The sequence below is a fragment of the Carassius auratus genome, chromosome 32 (assembly GCF_003368295.1).
Source record: "Carassius auratus strain Wakin chromosome 32, ASM336829v1, whole genome shotgun sequence".
NCBI classification, from domain to species: domain Eukaryota; kingdom Metazoa; phylum Chordata; class Actinopteri; order Cypriniformes; family Cyprinidae; genus Carassius; species Carassius auratus.
The window spans coordinates 27209662-27236189 of record NC_039274.1 but is presented as its reverse complement, the minus strand read 5'-3'; the positions used below and the strand labels follow the sequence as shown (position 1 = coordinate 27236189).

Below are 26528 nucleotides of genomic sequence, written 5' to 3'. Positions count from 1 at the left end.
ATATTGTGCCTAAATTCTTCACATTCACGTATTTTGGGCACCATGGAAGACTAGTGATTTTGTTGTTGTGAAGTCACCGGTACTGACAACAAGTCACAGTCTGCCTCAGTGACCAGAATCCACTCAGCGTGAACTTCACCGCCGGACTTTGATTGACAGGTCATCACTTTCCAGCAACAAAGATCACACCAATGCTGTGCATTAAGGAGCAAGAGGTTCTTCAGGCAAAATGTTTATGATGACAACCCAGTATTCTGTTACATACATAGAACATTTATAAAAACATTCTAATTCTTGTTTAACACTTTAAATAATGTAATATACTACTACTCTTATGTGTACTCTGTTCACCAAATAAATCAATAAAATAAATGACTTTTTATTTGTCTATTTGCCAATGAAAGTTGTTTGATAAAAATTGAGACAATTGATTGAAAATACATTTAAAAATGCAATATATCAGATTAAATTAATTAAATTTAAAGCTATTCGCTTTCTAGCACATAAAGGAAACTGACACTAGTAGTCACTTATAGAGGGCTATAACTAAGTAAAAGTACAGTTAGCCTACACAAATTAGCTTTGTGTCTTTTCTCTGTTGTATTTAAATCATCATTTTAAATTATATATTTAAATAAAAAATTCCTTAAGCTATATTTGGTGCAAAAATGAAAACCATAACATGTGACAAGTGTAGGACAAATTCAAGTGTTAAATGTTTCTTTCTACCTCCATAATAATGCCTAGGAATTTATGACATTGACTTTCAAATATAAACCTATATTTGTCTAAATAAATAAATAACAAAATAGATAAATACATTTAAAATGGCTAATTTTCTGCAGTATAAACTGTGACAACTATCCCCAGTTGCTCCTGTAAGAATAAGATGTGAGTGTGGCTATAAATCACAGCCAATAGATGCAAACAAAAACAACTATTTAATGTTGTGTTTATCCTCCAAATATAGAAAATGGAAAGACAATGGTTAAGTCAAAATATTACAACAAGAACAACAAAACTAAAAGGATTTTACTCTGGCATTTGAGAAGCCGACTGAATGACATCACTGCTTCGAGCAGTGCTCGTCGTGGGCTGCTCTGGATCCAGGGAAATTGAGGGAACTGGCTCTGGGAATGGGATTGGGAATGTGATGTTCCCCGCTGAGTCGGATTGATGGATTCGAAAACAACAGTAAGTCTGAAAGTTATATATAACGTTATATAAATAAAAAACAAGAAACATCCAAAACTTGACATGGCATAAGCGGTTTGAGAGCGTGTTTTTCTGTGCTTTGTGTCTGTTGTGTGTTGTTAGTGTTAGAGAGATTTAAACTTTTAATGAGTTTGCTAGCGGCTAGCGTTTGTAGCGGCTCGGCTAAACCAAGTTTAGGGGAAGAGTTAAACGCATTCCTCTGCAGTTATGAGACATCTCGTCATTATTGTCAGTTTTACGTGCTCGAAAGTTGTTCTGGACAGGTTTAAACTCAACTAATGTTAGCAATTTTCTCCTAAACTAGTTGTAGCTGCGAGCATTAAAGGGATATTTCCCCCAAAATGAAAAATGTATCATCATTTACTCACCGTCATGTCATTCCAAACCCGTATAAATTTATTTCTTATGTTAGACACAAAAGAAGATATCTCGAAGAATGCTGGTAACCAAAAAGTATTTCTTTACCTACTAAGGAACTCAATGGGGACCGTCAACTGTTACTGTTTGGTTTTTCAAAATATCTTCTTTTGTATTCAACATAAGAAAAATAAATTCAAACAGGTTTTTAATGACATTAGGGTTAGTAAATGATGACATACATTAAATTTTTGGTGAACTATTTCTTTAAAACTTGTTGGTTTATAGTTTCTTTTCTCTTATGTAGTTTGTGATTGCAAGATATGCTTTATAAATATCGTCATGATTCACCAGTTCAATTGCCCTGCTGTAGTGTACACATGTGATCTCGGTTAATAATAATAAAAAAAAAAAACTTTTATAGTAACTTAAGAATAATTTATATCATAGTTTTAGAATAAATAGCCTTGCACTGCAAAAACTGCTAAATTTATTTTCAAGGCTTTAATTAAATTTTTATTATAGTATTTTGATACTATATTATAATATAGTGCTAATCTAACTAAATCAGTTATTTTATATTTCTAGTAGAATTGAAGTGTTGCTTATGATTCCTATTTGTATTATATTTCCTTATTTTTTACTATTCCTTTATCAAGAAACTTTTTATTATTATCATTTTTATTAATAATATATATAATTATATCTTTTTTTTTTTTTTTTGGCCTAGAGGCTATTTGATATGTCTCTGAAATCCATAGGAAAACTGAAAATGTCCTGGCAGAAAATTACCAATATATTATACATTTATTGAAATTTCCTTTAGCCCTTAAACATAAACACAATTTAATGCAGAATTCAAAATATGGGTAATTGTATTGAACTGTATTCCGAAAAATCAACGCAGAAAATTCCTTATATTAACAGTACATTTGGGTGTATTTTTTACAGACTTTATTTTGAGTGTGTCAAATGTTTTGCCCTATATTCTTTCAGTTCATAACTGGTGCTTATTTAATACAGTGGCCATAGGAAGCGGTATCACAGCCCCGCAAAAGTAATGAGGGACCAATAATCAGCTCAGCAATGTCTCCCAAAGGAGTCAGCCAAAGTAAGGTGGAGGAAACCACTGTACAGGTGGCTGTCCGGGTGCGTCCACTGCTTCCCAAAGAGATTTTACACAACCATGAGAGCTGCATCACTGCGGACCCAGAGGAGAAGAGCGTCACTCTGGGTAATGACCGCCACTTCCACTGTGACTTTGTGTTTGAGGAGAACTCTACGCAGGAGGATGTGTACACAGAGTGCGTTCAACCCCTCATCGAGGCCTTCTTTCATGGTTTCAATGCCACGGTTTTCGCCTATGGGCAGACCGGCTCGGGCAAAACCTACACCATTGGAGAATCCAACATTTGTAAGTCTTTTGAACATAAGTCAAACCATTTATTTATATAGTGCGTTATAGGTGTGGGCGATATGCAAAAATATCATATCACTATTTTTTTTTAGGAAGGTTCACAATCATTTGTTGTTTTATTAAGGCTATTTTGCATGTTACTGAACTGTAAAAACTAGTAGGCTTTTAAGCTTAATTGAAGATGAGTAAATATGCAGAACGAAGAAACAAATGACAAGCAATAGAACAAATATACAAATGAAGGAAACATGTTTTCATTTTTTCAGGTAAGTCTATCTAATAGATAAGCAATTTCAGATAAGAAATACTATTGAAAAGGAATAACGTAATCATGTAAAATGCAATTTATTAAAGCTACAAAAATGATAAGGAGCACTTAGTGATTTTCTCTTTTTCTGTGGTTTTTTTTTTTTACCCTAATGACACACAGCAGCAGGTTTATTAGGCTGCTGTCACTTTAAGATTTAAGATTTGCTGTCACTTGAGGACTTCTCCCAATCAAATGCATTTATGTAAATACTCCCCAAGGCAGGCATTTTATTTTTGTGTGTTTCTGAAACTAAAAGATACGCCGATATATTTTCATACAGACATAAATAGGAAACATTTGGTCACGATCTCTTCCATGAGTTAGAAAAGTAGATCATGGACATCTTCAAGATAAATCACGGTGCAAATCGTCAGATCGCCCACCCCGAGCGCTCTAAACCATACAGATTGCTTCAAAGCAGCTTCATAGTAAATCTATGTTGTAAAATTCAACAGTATATAAAAGTGCAATGTTGTTGTTCTTTTTTTAAATTGGAGGTATATTGAGTAATGTATATTTAGTAACTGATTTGTTGATTGTTAAATGGATCAGAAGCACACCTGAGTTCAGTTCCTTACTGCATATTATTAATTGGACTTTATCTAAACCAGACATGATTCACAAGGCTAGTATAGACTTTGTCTGTGTCTTAATGCTTCCACGAGTTTGCACGTTCGTGCTGCCAGCAACACCTCCCCCGGTTCATTTGCCACTGCTCCACTTGCAATCTGAGATCTTGCGTCTTAGCATTCTGCCTCAGAGAGTCATTCATTAACCTGCTGTTGGTTTTTTTGGCCGCAGCTGCTTTTAGGGATGACGAGCAGGGCATCATTCCCAGAGCCGTGGCTGAGATCTTCAAACTGCTGGACGAGAATGACCTCAATGACTTCTCCATCCGAGTGTCGTACATGGAGGTTTACAAAGAGGTCTTCAGAGACCTTTTGGAAGTTGAGACGGCCAGTAAAGACATACATATTCGAGAGGATGAAAAGGGCAACCTAGGTAAGTTTTTGAGGGAAAACTCTTTTTTTTTAGTGCAGAACAAGTAGGAATGTACGAAATATACACCCGTTCATTAAGATTTTGAAACGTTTATGAAAGTCTTTCAGACCAAAAACCAAAAAAATTGTGAAATATTATCAGAATTTAAAATAAATATTCTATTTTAATACATTTTAAAATGTATTTTTTTCCTGTGATTCAAGTGTCACACTCTTAGATATCATCCTGATATGCTGCTTTGTTGATCGAGAAACATTCCTTATTATTATCAATGTTAAAAACAGCTGTGCTGCTTCATACTTTCAGGATTTCTTTGATAAATAGAAAATAAGCATATATTTAAAATATAAATATTTTGTAACATTACATTTGCTGTCACCTTTGATCATTATAATGCATCTTTGCTGCATCAAAGTATTACTTTCTTTAAAAAACAGCAACAAAAAAAAACTTATGGAACACACAATTGTTATAATAATTATTATATAGCTATTTTTAAATTAAACTATATAATTCTGTATTTTTAATTAGAATTTTTTTTTTTTTTTTTAACTGGTTTTAAACTAATTACAGCATGTAATAGCACTGCAGGTAAAACTTAATCATGTGAGCTGCTCATAGATTGACAAAATCCTGTCAGCATTTGTTTATTTTTCAGTCATTTTTTAGTTTTAATATGCTTCTCCTCTTTTAAAATGCTTTATTGTCTGTATACTTAGTGTTTTGTGTTGTGACTCGCAGTGTTTTTGCACTATGTGACTGTTCGGAAAAAGAAAGACATCATTTGTGTTTACCCACAGTGCTTTCCGGTGTGAAAGAATGTGAAGTGGAGGGACTTGATGAGGTGCTGAGTCTCTTAGAGTCAGGAAAGACGTCCCGTCACACTGGGGCCACGCAGATGAACCCCCACTCCAGTCGCTCTCACACCATCTTCACGGTGCTCATGGAACAGAGGCGTGGAGGTTCTAGAGCAGCGGCCGGGACTGTGCAGATCCTTTCTTCCAAATTTAATTTTGTGGACCTGGCTGGATCAGAGCGCGTCCTCAAAACCGGGAACACTGGTGAACGGCTCAAGGAGAGCATTCAGATCAACAGTGGGCTTCTAGCTCTTGGAAATGTCATTGGAGCTCTTGGGGACCCCAAAAGAAAAGGCACTCATATCCCATACAGAGATTCCAAAATTACCAGGTACAGATCATTTTACTTTTTACTTTTTTTTTTTAAATGCTGATTACAGCATAATTGCAAGAAAGACTAGACCTTATCAGTTACTATTGCTTACTCTTAAAGACAAAAATTTTTTTTTTTTAGTGGAGTGTAAATTATTGTTTTAATTATTTAAATGTTTATTTATTTAAACTGTTTTTGTCAGGAAAAATAGATGGTAAAACCAAGCATCACTGACCTTTTTATTTTAATAGTTTTAGTTTGACATTCATTACTGTGCTAAAGTTTAGGGTTGGTAGGAAGATTTTTGTTTTTGAATGTCTTTCCAAGGGCGTTCACAAAGGCTGCATTTATTTGAACAAAACATTAACATTGTGAAATATAATTGTTCTGTATTTCTACACCACTGTTCACTTGTGTTTTTTTTTTTTTTCTTTAAGAAAAAAAATCACAGTTTCCATAAAAAATGTGAAGCATTAAATTTGATTTCAACATTAATAATAAATGTTTCTTGAGCAGCAAATCGAATTATCACAATTATTTCTGAAGTATCATGTGACACTGAAGACTGGAGTAATGATGCTGAAAATTCAGCTTTGCCATCACAGAAATAAATTACATTTTAAAAGATGTTAAAATAGAAAACATTTATTTTAAATGCTTATAATAGTTCTGTTTTTACTGTATTTTTCATCAAATAAATGCAGCCTTGATGAGCATTTCATACTTATTTTAAAAACATAAATCTTACTGACCACCATCTTTTGAACAGTTGTGTATATATTGTTAGCCTGTTTTCTAAAAATGTAATTTTATCTTTTACATCTCTGATTGAAATGCTGGTGTTGTGTGGTGTTGTGTAACATCCTTTAGTTAGTCTAAAGGTGTTTAATATGTGTCAATCTTTGTTGCATCTTTGTATCAGGATCTTAAAGGACTCTCTTGGAGGCAATGCCAAAACCCTCATGATTGCCTGCATAAGCCCTTCCTCCTCAGATTTTGATGAGAGCCTAAACACACACAACTATTCAAAGCGGGCTCGTAACATCCAAAACCGGGCTACAGTCAACTGCCGGGGGGAACCAGACCGTGTTGAGGGACTTGAACTCCAGATCAAAGCACTAAGACGAGCTCTTGAAAACCGCCAGCGCTCTGAAACCCGCATTATCACTCGCTCCGACCCCGAGAAGAGACTTCGGCCCTTTGACCTGGACGTGAGGAAGTTGCAAGCAGAGAGCGCCCATTACAGGACGTGCACGGACTCAGCCTACAGGCTTTTGACAGAGCTCCAGGGCGAGGGATCTCTGAATGCCGGTCAGCTCCTGCGGGTGAAAGAGTGGCTTTGCGCCGTTGAGGAGGAACGCAGCGGTTTGACCTCAGCGTCAGGGCTGGACAGCGGCATCGAGAGCGGCTCTACTGAGGTCAGCACCGCGCTCAAAAGAGGGCGGGCGGCACCGAACAACCAGGTTGGCTGCAGGCCATCCATTTTCAAATATGAATATTTTATGTTTAACAATTCATCATCAAAAAGGAAATAATGTTTCTTGTCAGGTCAATATTTCTAAAGCATTAATTTCAGATATGCTCAGATTTCATGATGTGATTATCAGCGTAATTCTCACGGCAGTGGGACTTTTTATGCCAAAGGATCCAGACCATGTGAAAGAGGATTGGAGCGGAGACCGCAAGGACTTCATTTCCCAGCTGCAAGCCCAGATAGAGCAACTAGAACAAGAAAACACAGACTTCTTAGCTGCCCTGGAAGATGCCATGGAACAATATAAACAACAGGTTAGAGAGTTGAAATCTTTACCTAGTGTTTTTGAATGAAGATTTAATTATGCTATTTTTCAGAGTCTGGGGGAAAACTGTTTCCATAGTAAAAAATATTATAATATGATAATAATAAATAAATAATAAATGTCATTTATTTATACCAATTTATATAATATATTTATTATTTTATACATATATTTATATGTATTTATATATTTATATGATTTTTTCAGCAGCCATTATTGCAGTCTTTAATTTATGAAAATAAAGTTAAACAGAACAGCATTTATTTGAAATAAATATTTTATAACAACATGCAAGTCTTTACTGTCACTTCTGATCAATTTACTTTGTCCTTGCTGATTTTTATTTTTATTTTTTCAGAAGAAAAAAAAAACAAAGCTAAATTTTACTGAACTTTTGAATTTTACAGACTTTTGAGCAATAGTGAAAGTATTTCCTAAGGGAGTGATGGTAAATTTGATACTTTTCCCATAATTTATCTCTTCTTTTGGAAAGCTGTTGAAACGCTTTTGTGGATGTAAAAGTGTGAGAACCCTGTTTGTTTACAAAAATGGTATTGTGAAATAGATTTGCTGTCTTAGAATATCTGCACGTCATTGAGCTGTTTGTCTGTTTTTGTATATTTTACAGACAGTATTTTACCCACAGCCATAAAAACAGACAACAAAGCTAAGCAGTCAGGTTTTATAAATGGATGATAGATCTGAGCACAGCTCAATTGTTGAGTTATTCAGCATGCCCAATAGACATGGTTTCTGTTTTTTAAATGTTGAATCATATAATAGATATGTCCTCACAAAAACACTTAAATCAAGAGACACCATGTTGTGCTAATTATCTGAGCACTGATCAATTAAATTGTTTATGGCAGGCGCCTGTCTTTTCTATTGAATTCATATTGAATTTCAAAAATTAAAAAAATTTACAGTATGGTCTAAGACAAATATTACTCTTACTATTATTTTGCTTTTTTTTTTAAACCCCTTAGTTTAATTTGTACATTTCTTTACACAAGCTATTATCTGTCTGTCTGTCATTCTAGAATTCTAGCATTCTATTGTTCTGTCTAAATATCGTTCTGCCACTCTATTCATTCTAACGTTCTATTTATCATTCTAGCTATTGTTCTATCATTGTTGTTATAGTTAAAACTAAAACTAATATAATAATTATTGTTAATTGAAATAAAGCTAATAGAAAATATAAATATAGGATGAAAAAAAACGAAATGAAAGTTAGACATAATAATAATACAATAAGTTTAAGTTGAAGCTGAAGTGATAAAATAAAAATAAAACTGAGATTTAAGCTAAACAGAAATAAGTAAACCTCAAACTAATGAAAGTGTCTACAGCACAACAAAATTACTGAAACCAAAATTGAGATGATTAAAATATATTAAAATTGAAATATCTGTCTGTGTTGTTGTTAACTAAAACTATTCAAAATAATTTTCCTTAATTGAAATAAAGCTGATGGAAATCTTAAACTAGTTTAAGTACATATGAAATCGATCTGCCTTTTCTATCATCAAATTGAAAATTCTAAATCTTCTGTATTTCTGTATTATGTGGTTGTAACTGGATGTGATTTTCTCTCGCTCCTAGAGTGATAAGCTACAGGAGCAGCAGGATCTAATAGTGGAGCTTCACAGTCTTTTAGCTCGGCCTGGAGGAGAAGGGCTGCTCCACCTGAAACAGAGACCTCACACGGCTCCTAACAACTCACTACTGCAGACATCAGACACCGCCGGCCGCCTCTCTCCTCCCTGTGACAGTGATGTGGGCAGAAGCCTCATCAGACAGGTAAACTGATATGTTTTGATTTGTCTCACAGGCAGCGTCCTCGACCACAAACACACATCACCTTTTATTCAGGATACAATCCACAGCTGCCACCACCTGTGTTGAGCTGCTGTTAGTAGTGCACAAACATCTTCAAACACTTCACCCACATACTTTCAGATGCAAACAGATTCAGCTAATTGCCAAGGTAACATTGTAATGTCTTAACGGACAATTATACCCCCTAAACCCACGTTTGATGTTTATTTTTATGTATGACAAAATGACATTTGATGCATTGTCTGAAAACAGGGTTATTTGTTAAAGCTATAAGCTATGAGCGGCTGTGTGCTAAACTTATTTTCAACCACTGCACTGTTCTCCAAAATAATAGATGGCAGCACGGAAAAGAAATAGCAGTGAAGAAGCACCTTACTGATTTGTATGTTTTCCTGGCTTTGTATGATGTTATTAATTTATGTTAATTGAACAGTAATTAATTGCAAAAGGTGGATAAACAACAGAAACACTGCGTTTACAGTGACGGTGAGTTTATATTTTACAACATTGATAATAATAGGAAATGTTTCTTACGTAGCAAATCAGAATATCAGAATGATTTCTGAAGAATCATGTAACACTGAAGACAGCTTTGCCATCACATGAATAAATGAAATGTATTTTATAAATTACATAACAGTTTTCATCTAAATAATATCATTCATTAGCATTGTTATTGGTGAAATTGTTAGAAATGATTTGTGACTGTGTGTGTTTATCAGATATTTTATGGTAGATAAGGTGCCCCTAACGAAACCAAAACTATTATTAAAATGTAATTGCTCCAAATGAAATGTTATAATATTGTTAATTATTATTAGAGCTTTCTGTTCTGGGTAAAGGCTGAGAAATATTTACTAAATACTTTTTGAAATCCACATGGAGAAAATTAATAGTATTTATTAAGTAGCATTATAATGCATGTTTTCACCTTTATGTGAACTGTTTTAGGTTGACTTGGATGCCTCAGTAGACAACAGCTCATTTTCAGACCAGACCCAGTGGAACAGCGGATGTGGAAACACTCACTATGAAACCTCTGGGAAAGGAGATGAAGATGGCCATGTTCAAACTGCAAGAGATATACGGTATTTAATATATAAGTATACATAATATATAATATACATATAAGTATGTACAATTATTTTTAATCAGTTCTAATAAGAAGGTTCATTGAGATTAAATGTCTAATCTATTCAGCATTGCCATCATTCTTGACAGATCCATCAATGTAACCCGGACAAAGAAAGATGCTACATTGCTCCAAGGGTCTTGTGCTGGGACCAGTGCAACCCTGTCCCATACGCTCGGACTTGGCCATCCTCCGGGTCTACTATGCACCAGACGCACATGTGGGTTAAACATCCTTGAAAACATTTGACAAGGGTCTCAGTGTTTGATGGAAATGCACCGGCCCACATTAGTTTCTTTCCAATATTCAGTCAGTTGGCATTGATTGGTTTTGATTGGTTCTCCAGCTAACAGCAGCTTTGGCGAGAGCTCGGTGTGGGAGAGCGTGAGAGGTTTTGGAGGGGAGTTCTGCTCAGAGAGAGGGCTTCTCCAGGCACAGCAGAAGATCAGAGAGCTGTCCATCACCATCCGCATGAAGGAGGAACTCATTAAAGAGCTGGTCAAGACAGGTGAGAAAACCTGCTGGGCAGAGGTACCAGTATTAAAATGACAAAAAAATAAAAAAGTGTGTTCTGAAAAATATCTGCCACAGAGTACAGACTAAAAAAACCTGAAAATATTTGTGTGCACCTGTTATGATAATTTAATTAATCTCCACTAGAAGAGCAGTTTATTTCATTTGTATCTTTGTTCTGTTGTTTCTAAACTATTCTTTATTTTATTAATGCCTGTTAACTTAATTTACTGAATGATTTAGAGAAGGCTGGTTGTTCTTTTATTGAAACATACAATTATACAATGTTTTTTAATTATATTACAAAATATAAAGCCAATACAGTGTTGCAGTTATGAGTCTTTTGCCAAAAGTCTGTATTCTTATTTTTTTTATTTCAATGCCTGAAATAAGGTCTATGGTGAAAACAAACTCAGGATATTTTCACATTTTATTCTACGACGTAAAATTACCTGTTTTGAAAAAGGTGGTTGCTTACAATTAAATAGCATGACAACAGAAGCTGTTGGGGATATTACATTTTTCATGAAAGAGATTATTTTTATGAAAAAAAGAACATGTAAGAATCATAAACTTTTGTTGGTCGCAGATCTTATTTTCTGCAAATCCAAAAGCCAGTGGAAGAATCATATTGGGTTTTTGTCAGTGGAACCAGGTTAACGTGTACTACTAAGCTTACAAAATTACGTCATCCCTGCAGCACTTTTTGTGTCCCTACCAGTGTGCAATGACTAATCAATAAAAACTTTAATAATGGATAATGAAAATGATTGGCAACCAGTTTCATCATCTGTTAGTCGAGTCTTTGTGTTATGCAATGAGGAACCTTCATCAGTTGTGCTAATATAAGTAAGTCGCCTTGGATAAAAGCGTCTGCTAATGAATAAATTTAAATGTAATATACAGCAGTGAAAAACAGTTCTGTGAAACAAAATGGCAAGCTCACAGAGCTAGCATGCATGATATAAGTTGTCCAAAGCATAGGAGCATATTATATTAAATGCTTCATAGAGTATTATGTGCCCAGTGTTTTGTGACATGTCTGTAAATGTTAGAAATTCACTTTTATTTGGTGTAAAGACACCCCATCTCAATTTATGCACACAGAATTTAGCAGATGACATAATCTAATGGTTTGATTCCTATTTTCATAAAGAAATGTATTGAATTTGCCATAAAACTGTATTAGTTTCACAGTGTATTTTTCTTTGCACATTACCATTCAAATGTTTGTTTATTAATGTTTGTCTCTCATGCTCACCAATGCTGCATTTATTTGATCAGAAATATTGTCATGTTCAGTGATTATCGTGTCCTCTCTAGGTAAGGATGCCCAGGCCATGAACAGGCAGTACAGTCATAAGATATCTGAGCTGGAAGCCGAGGCGGAGCAGGCCCGTGTGGAGCTCACAGATGCACAAAAGCAGCTGCAGGACCTGGAGGCTCAGGGCAGTCGTGACGCTGCTCACCGCTCCAAGGCTCAGGAGTGCAGGAGGAAAATCGCAGCTGCACAGAGCAAAGTTCAGGTCTGTGTCTGGCTGCTTTGGCTTGCGAAAGGCGTCATTATGTAAATCCCTTTTGAGTGGTGTTTCTCTAGAATGGTTTAAGGGTTGTCACAATACCAACATTTCACCCTTGAATACCACAGCATGAATTGATACAATGGCATAGGAGTTTCTCCCTACTGAAAGTTTTTTTGGGCGAAAATATGTTTAGTCAGCTGAACAATCATAATATTAAACTCCATGTGAACCAGAAGTTGCGACCACCTTTACTTCCGGTGTTTCATTCAGAAGAACACTGAAGCTCAAGCCCAAGCCATCAAACTGACATCGTTTCATCAGGGGAGGTGCATTTTCAGATTTGGTTTCAAGATCACGAAGGCTAGCAATTATTTTTTGTGGATTGAGTTGAGATCATAACAAAAATAACAAAATATGTGCTAAAAAAAAAAATATATAGTCAATTTGAATTTCTTGTGTACTTTAAACAACAGTGCACGCTGTACTTCTATCACTCACAACTTTTTTTTCATTCCTTTTAAAAATTAAATATGGTTATAAAGAGACTTAAATGATATGTGAAACAGCCCTTATAGCAGTGGGCAGCCATTTATGCTGCGGCACCCGGGGAGCAGTTGGGGTTCGATGCCTTGCTCAAGGGCACCTCAGTCATGGTATTGAAGGTGGAGAGAGAACTGTTCATGCCCTCCCCCCACCCACAATTCCTGCTGGCTCGAGACTAGAATTCACAACCCTTCAATTGCGAGTCCGACTCTCTAACCATTAGGCCACGACTTCCCCTAAAAAGGTTTAGTTTTCAGGTGTGAAGAATCTTTGAAGAACATAATTGAAGCATTAAGAAATGTGTTCCTTTTTCAGTAATTATACTATTCGTATATATATATTATATACTAACTTATAGTACATTTTCCGTAGATTGAGGCAGTTAAAATTCAATGCAAATCTATATTCTGGCAGTAACATATATAGCTCTTAACACGTGCTGTGCTTTCAGGTGTTGAAGCAGAAGCAGCGGGACACTGCACAGCTGGCATCGCTGTCTGCGCAGAGCGAGCGGCGTGTGCAGGAACTCGAGAGGAACGTGCAGATCATGAAGCAGCAGCAGGACCTTCTGCAGCGCCGTCTGCGAGAGGAGAGCCAGCAGAAGAGACGGCTGGAGGGTGAGATGCAGAAAGGAAAGCACAGAGTCAAGGTGAGCCGAGTGTTGCATTCAGACTTTTATCAGTGAATGTGGGGAAACGGAGCCTGAGAGAAATACAGAGTCAAGTCAAGTTACCTTTATTTATTTAGCACTCAAAGCAGCTTTAGTGTTAAACAGGAAAAATATGTGCTGATAATGCAAGGGGACAATAGAAAACAGTCAGTTAATCAGTTACAGTCAGTTTATTGTTGATTTAGTGATGTCTTTATCCAGCTCAGTTTAGTTCTGAGGACTGAGGACAAATCTTGTGGTCTTGTGCCGATGGCCGACGAGGTCTTCACCGGGGATCTTTCTCTAGGGTTTGTCTGTTTGACCTGGTCTCCGCTGACATTATGGGCTGTAGATGTTAACTGTAGTAGCTGATCCACCATCTGATCTGGATGCGGACTGTATCTGGGTGGCTACGGTGACCTCAGAATAAGAATAAAACAGAATAAAATTAGCGTAGATGCCATTCTTCTTACGATGTAACAAGTACACATCGAGTGTCGTGTGAAGTGTTCCTGGTTTCAAAGAAAATGCAGATTTGAGATCGGTCTGTAATTAACGAATTCTCCAGGATCAATAATAAAAGGCTTTTGGTACATATCTTAATGATAATGATGAATTAATTATATTAAATAAGAGGATCTATGACTTCTGGAGCGTAGATGGTATATGATCTACCATACATATTGTTGGTTTAGATGATTTAACAAACTTGTACAACTCTTCCAGGTCCTGTAGTAGAGAACGGGTGGAATTGTTCCTTATATAGGAATATATAGTTCACTGTCTGATGCAATACTGTTGCTGAGTGCTGCATGGTTATAATTTTATTTCTAATTCTATCAATCTTGGAAGTAAAAAAGTTCATAAAGTCTGGCCGTGTGTAGATAATATATTTATACAGTACATCCCCATTTTTAATTTATATGATAAAAGAACAAGGCCTATTTGATTTTCATGCAAATCTTTCCACTGATTGGTTTCATAAATTGTTTTTCAACTTTTTAAATGTTTCTCGCTCACACAGAGCTGAGATTGCTCTGTGCAAAAAGTAACATCCAGAAGCTCATAAACTTGTCAGTGCTGCCAAGTGACTTTTTTTAATCCATACTGAATCGCTACATTATATTTCTATGCATGCTACTGTTGGCACGTGTGCCAAAGGTTGCCAACATTGATTGTTGAACATTTAAAACATTGATAATAATAAGAAATGTGTTTTTTGAGCTGCAAATCAGACACTGAAGAGTGAAATAATCAAAGCCTTGGTGAGCATAAGAGACTTCTTTCAGAAACATTGCACTTTTGAACAGTAGTGTATAAAATATAAAACAGTAAATGTGCTCGCACATTTTCTTCATAAAATATAGAAATTAAGCTATGTTTCGGTCTTGTTTGCTACAGATCACATCTTTCTTTGTATGGTGCTGCGACTGTTGCAGACATTTCACATTTAATGGTTTTTTGGAGTGTTCATCACTGTTTTTTTCAGGGAACTGTGTTCTGTTCTGTAAGGGCCAGCATTAGTCATCTGCGTTTCTGTATTCTGAACAATAATAATCTGCAGAGAAACCTCAGCCTCTCAGTTATTCTTGTTGTTCAATAGAGAATAATTTACCAGACAGCCTCTTTCTCTTTCTCAAAGGAGCTGGAGATAAAGAACGAACAGCAGCAGAAAATACTGAGGATTAAGACGGAGGAAATCGCTGCCTTCCAGCGCCAGAGGAGGAGTGGAAGTAACGGCTCGGTCGTATCACTAGAGGAACAGCAGGTGGGTTGAGACAGAAAATCAAAATCGTGCTCCTTTTTATCAAACCCCTCCCACATTGCTATTACTCAGCAATAACATTTTTTTTTTTAGATCTCTTTACTCTGTCATACTGTTTAACTAAAGTTTGAAGGAGTTTTATTATTGTTTTCTTGTGGCTGAGGGTATGTTTCAATGGCTTGTCTCAACAGAAATTCCCTCTCAGCCTGGTATTGATATGTGTTTTATGTTATTTATCTTGGAGCAATGCATTTGCTATTTCCAAGGTCATGGTTGTGGGTTTGATTCCCAGGGAATTAACGTATAGTTCAAATGTATCCCTTGAATTCTGTTCCATCCAGTATCTGATGAATACTTTCAAAACACTTGACTTCATTTTAGAAGCATATATTTAATAAGTAAACAAATGCATTCAAAACATCTATGGTTGAGCAGAAGATAGAGGAGCAGAAACGCTGGCTTGATGAGGAAATGGAGAAGGTTTTGGAACAACGACGGGGTCTTGATGACCTGGAGGGAGAGCTGACCAAGAGAGAAGAAATCTTAGCCAAAAAGGAGGCCTTGCTCCTGGAACGCAGCGGCCTGGAATCCAAAAAGCTTCGCTCTAGTCAGGTCTGAATAAACTTGCCGGCTTTGCTTTGTCCCATTGTCCACCCTGTTATGAGTCTTTACAAGTTGTGCTATGTTTTGTTCTCTCTGCAGGCTCTAAGTAAAGACCTGTTGACCTTGTCGAGCCAAATTGAGTCTCTGGAACGGGAGCTGATGGAGAGGAACGGTCTGCTGCGTAGTAGCAGTGCTCAGGACTCCGAGCAGATCAGACAGGAGATCTCCAGCCTCCGGCAGGAGAAGGAGCTCCTCCTCAAACAAAGGGTGGAGCTGGACGACAGATTGAGGCAGGGCAACCTGCTCTCTCCTGAGGTGAAAAATCTGAACTTTTAGAAGTGTTAACATTCAGAACTGCACCGTGTATAGACAAGACACACAACAACAGCTTGAGGAGCTCTACACTGGACAAAGTGGCAATTTGTGTGAATGAAATTCATGTGTCCTTCATGTCAGAAGTAGCAAAGGCATTTGGAGGACGTCAAAAATAGAACCGGGCATCAGCAGTATGTCCCACCACATCCAGTTTAGACAAAATCGCTGTTTGTACTTGGTTAAATATGTATTTTATTATTGTTGTAGACACTGTGTTAGAATTTCCCGACTAGCATTGTTTGGATGCATTAGAATTTTGGAATTTCTAAGCATTTTTTAAATTTTTAAATTCTTAACCAAATTTGTTTGCATCGTTAGAATTCTGAGGACTAGTTTACACAAAACCCTTTTTTTTTGCATCTCGCTTCTGTTAAATACAAAAATGCTAGGGAAACAGATTGGTCTCAATCATAATTTATTCAATAGTAAAAGATACACACGTGTAGACAAATTCACTTGCAAAAATATGCATAACCAAAAAGCAATAAAATTACATATTCATAAAATGTTTCACAAATACAATTCACAGGTTAAATTGCTCTGTGCACAAAAAGTCTGAATTTTTAAAATGTACAAGTTTATTATTGAATCTGAATCTGCAAATCATCATTTGTGTGTGAATCAGCACAGCGTAAAAAAAAAACATACCTTGAAGTATAAAAATAAATATGACGAATTTGTCAAATATTGAATATTTCTCATCTATGTTTGATGTTTAATATGGTTGAGTTTTAGAAATCTTTTTGAGTTAGAATGTCTAAACTAACTTGGAATACACTGTATGATTTAGAATGTCTTAATCAAATGAATACTTTAGAATTTTAGAGTTCTTGAACTTTTGGTGCAAAAACTTCCAGACCACGGTTGTCTGCATGATGTTCAAATTAAATTTATTAAAACTGCTCTCTCCTCTGTTAAACATCAGGAAGAACGAACACTGTTCCAGCTAGACGAGGCCATCGAGGCTCTGGATGCTGCTATCGAGTACAAAAACGAGGCGATCACCCAGAGACAGCGGCAGCTGCGGGCGTCAGGCAGCATGCTCACACAATGGGAGATGAACCTGATGGCTAAACTCACCTGCCTGTCCGCCTCTGAAACTAGAGCTCTGCTTTGTAAATACTTTGATAAGGTCAGACAGCATCTGCGTTTCCCCAAATTATGTCGTTTGTGAAATTATAGGGTGACACTTTAGTGTTGTGAGTTTTATTCAAAGAGGTGCGATCTATGATTGCTTCAGTTGGTGACCAACGTAATGCAGCACTGAATCCCTGTTAAACAATTACAACGCTTGCACGTCTGTGTTTATCACAGGCACACGTTAGCTTCCAGCCTGTGTGGTCACATTTACTCTATTTTGGCAAATGTAGATATGTTTTCCCCCATAATATTTTCATATTCATGCTGCCTTTTAATATAAGTAACTTTAGCTGTTTAACACATTAAGCAAAGGCGAAGACTTGTGTGATTTTGGAACAGCATGTATTGTGAAAAGCGCTTTACTAGTAAATTGAAATTTTAATATTTGTTTATTCACTTGACCTTCCACTTCAGCTAAGAATGTGACTGTTGTAACACTGTGCGTGTTTTGTAAAGGTCGTGTCTCTTCGTGAGGAGGAGCGCAGGCTGCAGATGGCTCTAGCTGAGCTGGAGCTGAGAGTCGAGGAACAGCAGAACTTTGTTGGGTGGTTGGAAGCAGCTCTGGAAAGACAGCAGCTCGAGGCGGACCGTAGACTCACCCAGCAGCAGAAGGAACACGAGAGAAACATTCAGCTACTGCTGCAGCAGTGCCGAGGTCTGAGTCATGACTACTGCAGTATTCGGGGAAAGTTCACCCGAAGATGAAAATAGTCATCATTTACTCACCCGCATGTAGTTTAAACATTTGTTTAAGCTTTGAAACACAAAGTAAGATATTTTTAAGGAAAACTTTAAGAAACTCCAGCTAACCAAAGCTTAGAATATCCCCCCCAAAAAGTATAAAGAAACAAATAAATGTGAATCAAGCGTTTTAATCCTAATTCAAGTGAAGAGATACAGTCACTAAATCTGATGTAGATATTTAATTTAGGGTTTCATTTACATCTGAACAATGTTTAAGATGCATGAAGAAAATCACGTTTGGCAAACATACCAAATAAAAGCCTACATTTAAATCCATTTACCATTTAAAGCATACAAGACACAAGATTAAAGCCACTTGATTCATATGGATCTGTTTTACAGCATCTTTATGACCTTTTTGGATCTTCTTAGTTTTGGTTACCTGGAGTTTATATAAAATATCTTAATTTGTGTTTTAAAGATCAACCAATGTAAATTGTCATAATTCCAATTTTTGGGTTAAGGATTCCTCTAAGCACATTTACTAGATTGTATTTATCGTTATTTATTCTTGGTTGAAAAACAAGACTGAAGAACATCTGTTTTTTTTTTTTATGACAGCTGTAGAAATATTTCTGAACTGCTCATGTTAAAAATGAGGAAATATCAACCATGAATTCACAAATCATTATGAGCATATAAGGTGAAAGTATTGGCACTTTATTGTGGTTCCAGAACAAATGGATGAGGGTCTGGCCGGTAGACAGCGGCAGTATGAGGGACTGATCCTCAACCTCAGCAAAGAGTTGGACTTGTGCAAAATAGCCAATCAGGAGCTGAACATCAAACTAAGAGAAATATGTGGCCCTGTAAGTCATGCTGGAGAACAAAACAAAGGTGACAACTGCTGTTATTCAGTAACCGTTTTTATTAAATGTTTAGTATTTTAGCCAGCAGATTTTTTATATATCTACATATTTTATTATTTGTTTCCAGTCATTTTTTTTTCTTCGGAAGAAAAAGCAGCTTCTAAATTTTTCAGTTTTCTTCTTCTTTTTATGAATAAATGAAGTCAACTGCTTTCTTAATTACATCTTACAGTTATTAGTTATTTTTATCTTTTGTTGTTCAGACCTATTATTTTCTATGAAAGTGACTCACTTTTTATATATATATATATATATATATATATATATACTTGCACTTATTACGATCAAAGCTCAGAAAAGCATAATTGAGTTGTTGAAATGATTTGTGCATCATGTTTAAGTCTTCTAAAGTTAGTGTGTGAGGAACAGACTGATATTTAAGCCATTATCCACTCACCATTTAGAACCAGAGTTCAAAGATCTTATTTATGCTTGTTAGTTATTAAATTATGCCTTGGACATGACATGGATGGTTTTATGGATAGTGGTTTGAGGAAAAACACTGTTGGTTGTGTCTTGATAACTTGAAGTGAATTTGAAAACATGACTGCAAATCTGTTAGTTTCATGGAGTAATGAATATAATATTGGGTTGCTTTTAATGTGCCAAAGGCTCCATTTGTTTATTGCTCGATTGCTAAATGTTTTATACACCTTTTCACAGGTTCAAATTGTGACAGTAGGCTTTCAGGTGGGAACCAGTGCAGACTTACTGAAGATGCTAAGCCTACCCTCGAAGCAGAGAGAGTGCAGAAGTCAAGAGAAGAGATGCGAGAGCTGGTACATGCCCCTCTTCCACCCACATGGAGGCGCTCTTCACTCCCTATGGAGGACCAGCACAGCATGGAGGAGCTCGGGCAGAGAGCAGGTTGTGGACTGCCAAATAACAGAATAATTTCCACACACTGGAGCGGGACAGCCTCTCTGCCCCTCACAAGACCACGGAGAGAATTAAGGACACTGAGCCTCAACACAGGACCACTTCATTCCAATTCAGCAATAATTGATGTTCGGAGAAATCCAGTGTAGTTTGTACAGTTAGTATTGTCAGTATTGTTACCAGTAATCCATGGTTTTCAGAATATTGCATATCCTTTTTATTGCTAAAGATTACTGAATGATTGTTAATTGTTTATTTGTACTTTGTCCTTATCAGTCATCCTTGAAATGTACTTTTGATTCATTCAGTCACATTTCAAGCACTTTTTTTATTATTCTACTGTTACAGGCACAATTGTAGTGAATGTAAAAATACTTTTTTATAATGAAATTTTTTTTTTTTTAAATGACTTAAAAAAATCTTTAACTAGGTCATTTTATTTGAGAATGGAAAATAAATGAAAATAACTAAGAAACATTACGACATTCTTAATAAAAAAAAAAAAAAAAAGAATCGAGCCAGCCAGGAGTCGAACCTAGAATCTTCTGATCCGTAGTCAGACGCGTTATCCATTGCGCCACTGGCCCGGATGTAGGCCTATGTTTGATAGATTTCTATATACTGCATGCATATGTAGTGACACACTTTTATTATATTAAGGAATGGCGTAAAACGTAATACTGTCCACAGAGATGTGTAAAATAAGTAATAACTATCATCTTTAGCTTTTGTTCTACGCAGCGGCAATAGCTGCGAACATTTTTGCTCGTTTTTACTAACAGCACTGCGTCTGATTTTAATCATGAACAGGCCAAATAGTTCGTAGTGGTGTAATTGCCTTAGGAAACCTGAAACTGTCTAAAAACGAATCATTTTTACGAACTTACTAAAACGTCCCGTATCGAGAGTAAGTGAGCATTTGTCTGTGTGCGCCCTCTTCTGGACTATCTGGAGAAGTGACGCCTGGTGCTAAAAATAGAACTCATGGCACGTGACCTGTTATCTTATTGGGCAGGCCTCGTGGCCTAATGGATAAGGCGTCTGACTTCGGATCAGAAGATTGCAGGTTCGAGTCCTGCCGGGGTCGCTCTTTTAAGTATCCGAGGAGAAGGCCTATCGCAAAGTTAGTCATTTGAACTGATGCAGTTCACGAGCCAGAAAATAAATAAAAGCTTATTATAGGCTAGATCTTATTCATTTCGTTAAGAGTTCCTTCACTAACTTATTTTCTGCATATAGTAAAATATGCAACTTAAATTGTTCAGCTAGAGTACTTAAATGTCAACAAAAGCTGTGAAAATCAATGCTAAATGTTTCACATTAGATAATTAATTTACAGGTAATCACATTGTGATGACGCGTAAAACAGCCACCGGGTGGCGGTATGACACCAGATTTTCTGGTCTAGACCGCAGGAATGTGGCATCTTTGTGAATATCACCAACTTGATTTTAAAATAGCGTTCAAAAACAGAAGCATATTTCGATTTAAAAGTCTAAGGATATGTTTAGTGCTTTTAAGGGTTTTGTCAGAAGAGCAACGTAAAGAGTAATCACGGACAGAAAGTTTTTGATAAATTGAAAAATACATTATGTTATTTAGGCCTATTTAAATTAATTGAATATCTTTAGAATGTCCACAAAAGTTGGATTTTACCAGTTTTCATAAATGTGCAAATTAGATACAACCACAGTAGGGGACTAATATGATAATGCATAAAATTACATAAATGACAACGAAACACAGTTTACATTACCTTTAATGACAAAAAAAAGAGAGAGAAACTATAAATTATATTTATCTGCTTTGACTCTTTGCATCCGTTTCTTCTGCACATTTATGATAGAGACTGTAGGAAATGTTTTTTTTTTTTTTTTTTTTTTTTTTTTTATTAAATGATTAGAGATTACTGCGCCGCTTAAATAAACGTAATTTTACATCAAAATGTAAAATATAAAATAAAGGTATACATAATAAAAGTAACATAACTACATGGGTGTAAATTGCGCACATTTCATATTAGATTGTATTAAATAAAATGCATCGTTTATAATCGTTTTCTTTGAACAGATGATCAAAAAAAAATTGTGCAGGTTCTGTGAGTGTTACAGAAGGGTGACATGTTACCTCTGCATTTTAAATGGAAATTAAAGGTAATGTTGCCGATTACATCGTGACAATACAACACTGACTCATATTTAGACTTTCATTCTATATTTTTAAACTTCAAAAGCATGGAAACTAATACTGTCTACATATAACTTACACAGTTTTCTAAATTATTTGAAACCATTAACTATTTGCATTTATTCGGACAAAAGCTTAATGCCTATGAAGTGCCTGAATACGCGCTGGATCAAGAGCAAACTCACCGCCAGGGGTCGCTGCTGTCAAGAGTGCATGCCCATCATTAAGCGCTGTTAACCTCAGGCTAAATGCCTTGCAACACTTGCGTAACATTGGTGCAACATTAGTGTCGACATGTCATAAGCTACAGCATTAAGGATAGCAAGCAATACGTTTTTACAAATCTTAAATATTAGGCAAGCTCATGTATCATTAGCCCAGTGACTTGTGTAGGCTAATATAACATGAAGACTGTGGTGTAAAATCGAATGATAATCAGAGACTGGGTATTTTTATTTATTCCCATTAATCCTGTTTGCAGTTTTAAGATGACAGTCTAAAAACCTTTAAAAAAGAGAATGCCCTCTTCTTCATATTACTGAAGGTTCATTGTCTGGTTAAAGTCCCGTTTAGTGCTCTACAAGTTCAAATCAACACGGTAAGTGCTGGAACAGTGGTATGTCCAAACACTCACATCAACAATCACAGGACATGCATTTAACCCAAGTGACCTTTGTGAATGAAGAGAGCGGGCTCTTCACTTAAACACACTTCATTACGCATGCAGGGGTCAAGAAAATATAAGCACTTAGTCCCCATCCGCTATCGGCCAAAGAAGACACATGCATTCTTGACACATGCATTCTTCATAGCCTACTGATTAATTACAAATTGACACTCATATAAATGTGTGCGTGCGCGTCTCCATGTTATAAAGCTATTCTAATATGCTACATTATAAAGTGAAGATTGCCTTTCATTTTTATTGGTTTAAAAAAGAAACGATATTGTAAGAGTAATGGGGGGAAAAATAACAATACAGTAAGCACTGGTGCTCATAATGTTATATACAGACAACAAGTAAATTATTTAAAACCAAGTGAGCTGTAGAAATCGAGTGTATGTTTGAAATATCTGTCATGTAACATAAAATGAAATAAATGAATATAGCCTACAGTTGATCGATGAGAGTAAACAGATGCAGTGGATTTCAAGAAATCGTTATTTATGGCTGACCTGTTTCTAATTGATAAATTTGCAAACGCTCGCGCCTTACTTCTGCATATATACGTTTCTTTTAAAGTTAAAAACTCCATAGCCTATAATACGAGCCATAAAGTGTGAATTGAGGCAAATGTTGAATCAAACACAAATAATTGTCTGTAGCAATGTAGTAGCAATATAATATATATAATTGTAACATATGCAACAATAAGAAATGTAACAAAAAGAAAAGAAAAAGTATACGGGAAATAGGTTCAGGTTCACTTTATTTGTACCCATAGGCAGTGTTATGAGTTCTCATATCTTCCACATTTTACAGACACCACAAAAATTAAACGACATATATGCATCATAGTTCATTGCATTAAAAAAAATTGTTCCTTATTCCTAAGACCTATCCTTATTCAACTGAGTAATAGCTGCTTGCACAAAGCTGTTTTTGTACCGCTTAGTTCTACAAATCTAGGTCTAGATGGCAGAAGTTTAAGTTCATTGTTCAAAGGATGAGAGTTATCATTGAGTTAGTCATCCTCTGTACCTGTCTGGTATACAAGGATGCTGGACTAAACTGTGACTCCCCTGTCAGCTTACTAGACCATCTAACAATTTGACTCAGTGAATTTTCGTTCTTTCCAGATAAGTTTCCAAACCAAGACACCAGAGAAAATGTTAAGAGTGATTCAATAAAAGCACGGTAAAATAACACCATCATGGTCCTGTCAATGTGAAAATGGGCTGATTTCTTTAAACAGAACAGACGCTGGTTCTTCTTTTTTACACACTGCTTCACAATTTGCTTCAAAGTTCAACTTCGAGTCAATGATGGTCCCAAGGTTTTTGTAAGATTGCACGGAAAAGTCTGCTCTCATATTTCTTCTATAACAGTGTCATTTTTCTCAAGGTAACAAACTGCATATGGTTATTAGATATTTAAAACATGATTGTACTTACACTCTTGTATTTTCCTTAGACCCAGAAACAGATTTATTGAATTACACGGATTTTATTCATCGGTTCAAGAAGCTTCAGTAACCTACTTGGAGAAAAATAGACACATGATGACAGAGTAACAGATTACAGTCACAGAAAGATAAACGTATAGTGAATTGCCATGTGAAGGTATGTGCAAAACTGAAATGATAAATGCATAAAGCCTATACCTACTTTTACAAAGTTTCATATTTTGAATTTAATAAACCTCTTACTCATTTTAAAAGGCAAATATTATAGGCCAATGCTGAAATTATAGGCTTAACTTTATTAATTTTAGGTTACTATAGGAACTCTGCAACCTATAGGCGACACTATGTCCCGCGCGCACTCCGTAAACCATGGAAAGCGCGCGCGCAAGAGAGAGAGAGAGAAACTGAGAAAGGGAGCACGCGCGTGTGGTTTTGATTGGTCGCTCGGCTGCCTGCTGCTGAAGTGACGTCACTGCGGGAGAGAACTGCCAGAGGAGGATGCATTTAGTCAAAAACTAGACTCTCTCAAGCTGGAGAGAGAGAACATTACATTCACAGCGCAGGAGCGAAGGGAATGAGACAATCGCATACAGGTTACACTCGTGCGTGATTTCATAAATTAAATGTTGCATCTCCTCTTGCGTCCATGCATGAACACTGTAAGCATGCTTTTCAAGGGAGGAATTCCCCATCTTGGAAATTAAACTGCATGTTCCCTTCTCTGGATGGCTGAGATGCGACATTCGATGGTTGTAATACTCAAGGACTGCGAGTTTTGAATGGAAAACGCATCACTGAAGAGATGTACGAAGAGTTGGGCTTTTGACCAGATGCTTCTGCGCTGCTCAGAGATTTTAGCGTCATGTTCTTCAACGCAAGACGCACGGGATCCTCTATTTGTCCCCGACACACGGCCACTCGTAGCCTACTTTCTGCCAGAGAGGAATATGCACGTCAATTGTTAAAAGTAAGATTTTTAAATTATCTCAATTATTTCTGCGTACTCCTGTGCATTTGTATTTTTAAACATTAGTTGACTCATAGCACAGCTCGAATCGCCGAATTGTTTTGGTCATGTAACTCGTAGAAACTTAGTAGTCTATAAATTTACTTTAATTTATAAATATATGCATATATGTTAAAATGCATGCATGTGAGTATGATCCTAAAATTTTACGTGAATTGCTTATAACTGACCCCATGTGACAGTCAAGGCCGTGTTCAGTGGTAAGTGCATGTGGCCCTCTGTACTTTGTACACTCTCAGCAGGTGCATCTAGAATGTTTGGGACATTTTCGTGAAATATATATAGCGTGTGTATAGTTAACAGTAATATTAATAGATGACATACATAACCTAAGAAGATTTTTACGGTCATTTTGGATTATATACACTACACACTTGTATGGCTGCAGGGATTTATCCCGTTATGAACTTGATTTTGTAATTAATTTGATTTTGGTAAAGCATGTTTATTGCAATTCTCTTGCATACATTTATATTTAAAAAAAATACAATTGTATAGCTCTAGGCTATTTGCCGACATTATAATGCATGCTTATACTTTTTATAATACAATATGCATATACGTGATGAAAAAAAAATATAATTTGCATCATTTAGAAACAACTCCAAATGTAATTAACATCAGATTTAAATAGATGACGTCACATTTGCGTGAGGGAAACGTGGGTTCAGTAGACGCGCTTGAACACAGCCAAGAAACAGCTTCATAGTTTATAGGCTAGTGCAAAACAGATTTAACACGAGTCCTTGTTAAATAACAATAATACGAACATTATAAGCTATGTGGGTCTTATTTCTTAGTTGCATAATTTTTTGGGAGAAAAGTAAGATTTATATTTAACTGTTTTCTAAAAGTCCTTACCTGTTGCAGTCTGCGCAATTATAATGCACGAAGTGAAGATGAAATGATGTTGGCATGTGGAGGTGTGATGACTGTCTCATTGTTAGGGCCTAACGAAGATACCAGAAGGGACAAAATTCGTTTAAATCGGATTGATGAATGGAAAGTCTGACAATAACTCCAAAGACTCAATTTGAAACGCATCCACACCGCCTCTTCAGGCCTAGACTATTGTGGATTGTGTCTTCACCACGTGCTGGAGATCTGGAGAACCTCATAAATCAATTCAACACTTGACTTGTTAACAGCATTTACAGGTCTATAAAAAAAGATTGCAATTTGAGTAATTTATTTATTGCGCATTAACCCTGTTTTCGTTCATCAGGTCAACTCTATGAGATGTTCCACATTAAAAAAAAGTGTTGACAGGAGGTAGTTGCTATCTTTGGTTATCTAGCTGTATGAGTGTTTATCTTCCTTCATAAAGCTAGATAACCGAAA

General features: G+C 36.1%; 1 protein-coding gene, 1 long non-coding RNA gene and 2 other non-coding genes across 6 annotated transcripts in view; 3 read left to right on the top strand and 1 right to left on the bottom strand.

Annotated features, from left to right (window-relative positions):
- The first annotated feature begins 1070 nt into the window (after positions 1–1070).
- Positions 1071–20182, top strand: LOC113051982 (kinesin-like protein kif7). Of its 2 annotated transcripts, none has more exons than XM_026216191.1 (19): positions 1071–1194; positions 2596–2986; positions 4101–4301; positions 5102–5489; positions 6394–6934; positions 7116–7259; positions 8876–9073; positions 10064–10200; positions 10334–10464; positions 10591–10752; positions 12081–12283; positions 13275–13472; positions 15115–15240; positions 15673–15849; positions 15940–16155; positions 17141–17347; positions 17812–18010; positions 18775–18936; positions 19632–20182. In XM_026216191.1, the coding sequence occupies exons 2-19, from the start codon at positions 2659–2661 to the stop codon at positions 19994–19996; spliced, it is 4083 nt and encodes a 1360-aa protein (XP_026071976.1). In that variant the 5' UTR covers positions 1071–1194; positions 2596–2658; the 3' UTR covers positions 19997–20182. The 2 variants fall into 2 exon arrangements, with proteins under 2 accessions (XP_026071976.1, XP_026071977.1); XM_026216192.1 differs by having other exon boundaries at positions 1100–1194; positions 2569–2986.
- Positions 20183–20361: 179 nt separating this feature from the next.
- Positions 20362–20434, bottom strand: trnar-acg (transfer RNA arginine (anticodon ACG)). Its single transcript has one exon. It is a non-coding gene; the product is annotated as a tRNA-Arg (tRNA).
- Positions 20435–20861: 427 nt separating this feature from the next.
- Positions 20862–20934, top strand: trnar-ucg (transfer RNA arginine (anticodon UCG)). The gene has a single exon. It is a non-coding gene; the product is annotated as a tRNA-Arg (tRNA).
- A 4398-nt stretch (positions 20935–25332) lies between these two features.
- Positions 25333–26528, top strand: part of LOC113051981 (uncharacterized) — a 15261-nt gene continuing 14065 nt past the window's right edge. Inside the window, exon 1 of one of the 2 annotated variants that reach the window (XR_003276972.1) lies at positions 25333–26528. This exon is cut by the window's right edge and continues 69 nt beyond it. This is a non-coding gene — a long non-coding RNA (uncharacterized LOC113051981). The other variant, XR_003276971.1, reaches the window with a different exon arrangement.

Coding starts and splice junctions, on each gene's coding strand:
- LOC113051982 (XM_026216191.1), top strand. CDS start 2,659: ATGTCTCCCAAAGGAGTCAGCCAAAGTAAGGTGGAGGAAACCACTGTA. Junction 10,753..12,080: donor TAAAGAGCTGGTCAAGACAG/GTGAGAAAACCT, acceptor TGTCCTCTCTAG/GTAAGGATGCCCAGGCCATG. Junction 18,011..18,774: donor ACTGCTGCAGCAGTGCCGAG/GTCTGAGTCATG, acceptor TTGTGGTTCCAG/AACAAATGGATGAGGGTCTG.